Below are 5,000 nucleotides of genomic sequence, written 5' to 3' on the forward strand. Positions count from 1 at the left end.
GTTTTAGTCGACTAAAAGTCTCGTCATTTTAGTCTAGTTTTAGTCAAAAGAAAACTCAAGGTATCTTAGTCAAGTTTTAGTCGACTAAAAGTCTTTTAATTTTAGTCTAGTTTTAGTCAAAAAATTGTAGCTTGACCACATCTGGAATCTATTGTAAGAATAAATACAACGAGGCCTCATTAAATGCAATAATATCAGGAACACAAGTGTTGGAAATAAATAACTTAATGAAAAGCCTAAGATCAAAACTGTAGGTGTGTATATATATATATATATATATATATATATATGTATATGTATGTATGTATATATAAATTACCGACTTAATGCAGGTTATACATGGTATTGCACACACCATTATTGATGATATTTGGAGCAATATTACATGTAATTGTTAAACTTGATTCCCTCACATATACATTTGCTTTTAAGCCTAATTATTAATTTTGATTATAATGTGATTGTGACAGGGGGGTGGGAAGAGGTTTCAGGTTGGGGGGTGCTGAGTTTTCTCTGTCACCACTTTTGAATAAGAAACAATATCAAGGCTATAAATCTTGTCAAAACTCCGCGAATCACAAAAGTATCAGTGAGAAGTTGAGAACACTCGTTTAAACAGTGCACACACTCGAACTTGACCGCACATCACATTTTTTACTTTATTGATACTGCTTTATTAAGCCTGACTAAACGGTGGACTTGCGCTCAGGAGTTTTTATTTATTTTAATTAATTATTTATTTGAGCGGCGTGTGGACGGATTCTTTCTACACACACACTATTTTATTTCTTGACAACAGACCGCTGCGAACTATAACACACCGTTGCCATGAAAAACAGAGCGTTGCCATGGATACAGGATTCTAACCGTAGAGACGGAGCGCACTATTTTCTTTAGCGGAAACAATACAATTGTTTTTAAATCAATAAACTCCTTTTTAAATCATCATTTTGAGTCAAATTATTTATTTATTTGGTAGGTAACAATATAATAAGCGCGATCCGCTTCACGGACCTGTAACTTGAGCAACAGCGAAGCCGCGAACTCGTGCTGAATATTTTAAAGGCGTAACAGCTGATGAAAAAGCAGAGACAATTGTAGACGAAAATGAAGAGAGATTTTATCTTAGTTTTTATTTTATACAAAACATTTTCGTCTCGTCTTTTTTCGTCAACAATAATGCATGTTAATTTAGTCTTAGCGTTTTTGGACAGTGGTGCAGTCTCGTCATCGTCTCGTCTTAGTCATGATAAAAAAGGTTGTTGACGAACATATTTCGTCTCGTCTGACGAAATTAACACTAAAACAGAGTTCTCATAGACATGACTAATGTTTTACAGCCTAATGGCTTTATAACGCAGACTCGTCCATAGTATCACGAGCATCGATGTTCCTGCAAATTTGTGGCGGTTTTTAATCTTTATGACGTGAACCTTGTGCTCTGATAACGACAACTCGGTTCAAAGTACAATAATAAATCCAGCTTTTTGGGATCAATAATTCTGAGCTCGGCTTCCTGATTATAAACGTGAAGCGCTGGAATACACACTTGTGTGTCTGTGATGCTGTTTACATTAATAATGCACTCAGTATCGTTTCTATGGTAACACAGTTCACAGGGAGGTGACGGATGCTGTAAGGAGTCTCCAGTGTCAGCAGCGGTCAAGGATTTCTGACATCTTCAGGACAGAGAAGTTGATGCTTTGTATTTTGTCTTGTTAACTTTACGAGAGAGAATAAAAGAGCGGCTTTTAAAGGTTCCAAAGTTTCTTCAGTATCCAGAGCGAAACGTGTGAAAGGTTTGTAGTTGAACAGATTAAGGAGGTAAATAAAGAGCTCACGAACCTGATGGTCCTGGAACTGATCCCCTCCGAAAGCAGCTACGCAAGGTTTGATGCCTCCAGTCCCCAAAGCAATAAGGAGCAGACCCACCATGGACAAAGCGCTGAATTCAGACAGAAAGAGAAGCAAAAACTCTGATTAAATACAGGCAGATGTGTGAAGACGCTTCTGAACACCGCAGACGTCTCATCACGACTTGGACGGACTCAGAAGACTCAAAACATCACCAGGCAGCATGGGCTCCTTCACACACGTCCACCTGGAGACGCAGAGACTCTGTGTCCTCCTCATCTAATCCCATCCGGATAAGGAGCATGTCAAGTGTGTGTGTGAAATTACTCACACGTGGAAGGTCATGCTGTCAGGAGTCCCGTCCTTGTTTCCGTCGGTGATGTCATGGACGGCGCTGATGGCCATGACGGCTTGACCGATTGTGTACACGATGGAGAGATACACTATGGTCCTGGAGAGAGAGAGAGCGAGAGAGAGAGAGAGAGAGAGAGAGAGAGAGAGGGAGAGGAAGAGAGAGTGAGAGTGTGAGAGAGAGAGAAAGAGAGAGAGAGAGAGAGAGAGAGAGAGAGAGAGAGAGAGGCAGAGAGGAAGTTATGTATCCATTCAGTATGTATTTTATACAACGATTTTAGTTCAATTAATTAAAATAAATAAATAAATACAATTGAAATAAATAAGAGTAAATAAATAAATAAATAAATAAAAACATTTCCTGCATGTTACTTTTCTTATCACAGTAATCTGTCTCAAAATTTACTTTTTTAATTTTTTTATTTGAATTTGTTACAATGAATTTTACTATATTTTATTTGTACTGATTTTTATTTTAGAACAAGTTTTAGTTGAACCATCCTGAAGATATTTCCTCATCACATCTGTTAAAAACACAGTTCCTTCCTCCATGCTGGATACATATTCATAATTAAATAAGGTTCCAAATCAAAAAATCTAAAAAAAATATAAAGTCAGAAACGTACTTAAATTTTCCCAGCCAGGAGTCGGCTATGATGGCGCCCAGGATGGGGGTGAGGTAGCACAGGGCCACGAAGGTGTGGTAGATGGTGGTGGCAAAGTCATCATCCCAACGCAGGAAATATCGGAAATACAGAACCAACACAGCTATGGAGAGGGAAGGAGAGAGAGAGAGAGAGAGAGAGAGAGAGAGAGAGAGAGAGATGGGGAGGGGGAGAGTGGGAATGGGCAGAGAGAGAGGGAGAGAGAGAGAGAGAAAGACAGAGAGACGGGGCAGGGGAGGGAGAGAGAGTGGGAATGGAGAGAGAGAGGGAAAGAGGGGGAGAGAGGTAAGAGAGAGAGAGAGAGAGGGGCAGGGGAGGGGGAGAGAGTGGGAATGGGGAGAGATAGAGAGATAGAGAGGGGGGAATGGGGGGAGAGAGATAGAGAGAGAGAGCAAAATAGAAAAACCATGAAATACTGAGGAGTGCAAAGGTTAGTGCACCTTTTGACATATATTTAGTATATTAATTTCTGAATTATTATTTATTCTTCTCATTAACCTTTAAAACCACCTCCAGAATCCCTGAAGGACGCAGCCCCAAGTTCTCATATCACTTTTTAACTTACCTCGCATGCCATAGTAGGAAAACCGTTCGCAGAACTCGTTCACGACGATGAAGAAGATGCTGATGGGGTAACCGCAGCACTCTTGCTTCACCGGCAAAAAGAAATAAATAAAGTCATTATAAATATCAGAGTAATGAATTCAGTGCAGTGTTGTGTTTACTTTAGTAAGTTTTACCTTGTCTTTGTTCTTCTTCTCTTTTCCCTGCTCTCGGTCTAGAAAGTAAAGAATGAAGTGCGTTCAGATTCGCAGAACATTTTAAACTCACGTTTCTAAACGAAATGCTTCAAACAGACTCGAATGCTGACATGAAGTTACTAATAAGTGACAGAAATAAACATTTTATAAAAAAAAAACATCATGATTTAAGTTGAAAACCTTGTAGTTCATCCCCTGGACCTGGATCACTCACCTGCCATGTCTCCGGTCATCTCGCTTCCTCCTCACTGAGTGGATATCCTTTAGTCGTCGTTCAAACTCCACTCTCTCTCTCTCTCTCTCTGTCTCTCTCTGCCTCTCTGTCTATCACACACACACACACTCTCTCTCTCTTGCTCTCACACACCTTCTGTGCTCTGAGCACCTGAGGAAGCAGGTAGTAGGGTTTTATATATAACCTGCATCATAAATCATAAATCTTAATCAGGCAGAGCAGAGAGGACTGTGGACTGTGGTTTGTTTATGGCTCAGACCTGGTGTGTGTGTGTGTGTGTTTGTGTGTGTGTGTGTGTGTGTGTGAGTGTGTGTGTGTGTGTGTGTGTGTGTGTGTGTGTGTGTGTGTGAGTGTGTGTGTGTTTGTGTGTGTGTGTGTGTGTGTGTGTGTGAGTGTGTGTGTGTTTCTGTGTGTGTTTGTATGTGTGTGTGTTTGTGTGTGCGTTTGTGTGTGTGTGTGTGTGAGTGTTTCTGTGTGTTTCTGTGTGTGTTTGTATGTGTGTGTGTGTGTGTTTGTGTGTGTGTGTGTGTGAGTGTGTGTTTCTGTGTGTGTGTGAGTGTGTGTTTCTGTGTGTTTGTATGTGTGTGTGTGTGTGTGTGTTTGTGTGTGTGTGAGTGTGTGTGTGTGTTTGTGTGTGTGTGACAGTTTATTACACTGTAAAGAACATGCGATAGTTGTTGTATAATTAATATTCATTTTTACACTCAAGTGCAAAAGTTTTCACCCCCATGACTTTCTGCTGGGGATAAAGGAAACCCAGGCCTCCATAACAAGCTAAACAGCAAGACAACGCAGTTACGTTTTACGTTTACTAGGTTCTAGTGAATGAATGTCACCGTGCCTCAATGATTTTATTCATTTCTTTTGTTAATATCCAAATGAAATGAAGCGTCTGATTGGTTATGGGGTGCGCAAACTTTTGCAGCACTGTATGTTGTTTTACACAGAGCTGTCCTTTTTTTTTTATAATCGCACTTAAAGAAAGTTTATTGTCTTTATGGAAAGGTTTATGTTTATTATACTAGATATATTATCTGACCACAGAAGCATATGATGAGTTGTATGCCAGGGTATAGACATGAGGGAAGGTGAGAAGGGAGAGAGAGAGAGAGAGAGAGAGAGAGAGAGCGAGAG

The 5,000-nt window shown here is 40.0% G+C and overlaps 1 protein-coding gene across 1 annotated transcript in view; it reads right to left on the reverse strand.

Annotated features, from left to right (window-relative positions):
* Positions 1-4,032, reverse strand: part of slc15a1b (solute carrier family 15 member 1b) — a 14,279-nt gene extending 10,247 nt beyond the window's left edge. The window contains exons 1-6 of the mRNA XM_060868965.1: positions 3,846-4,032; positions 3,611-3,648; positions 3,436-3,520; positions 2,832-2,973; positions 2,186-2,305; positions 1,846-1,945 (exon numbers count right to left, since the gene is read on the reverse strand). Coding sequence (XP_060724948.1) covers positions 1,846-1,945; positions 2,186-2,305; positions 2,832-2,973; positions 3,436-3,520; positions 3,611-3,648; positions 3,846-3,864 — 504 coding nt within the window. The 5' untranslated portion in view covers positions 3,865-4,032. The remainder of the gene's footprint in view (positions 1-1,845; positions 1,946-2,185; positions 2,306-2,831; positions 2,974-3,435; positions 3,521-3,610; positions 3,649-3,845) is intronic.
* Between the last annotated feature and the right edge of the window lie 968 nt (positions 4,033-5,000).

The sequence above is a fragment of the Tachysurus vachellii genome, chromosome 4, assembly GCF_030014155.1.
Source record: "Tachysurus vachellii isolate PV-2020 chromosome 4, HZAU_Pvac_v1, whole genome shotgun sequence".
In the NCBI taxonomy this organism is placed as follows: Eukaryota; Metazoa; Chordata; class Actinopteri; order Siluriformes; family Bagridae; genus Tachysurus; species Tachysurus vachellii.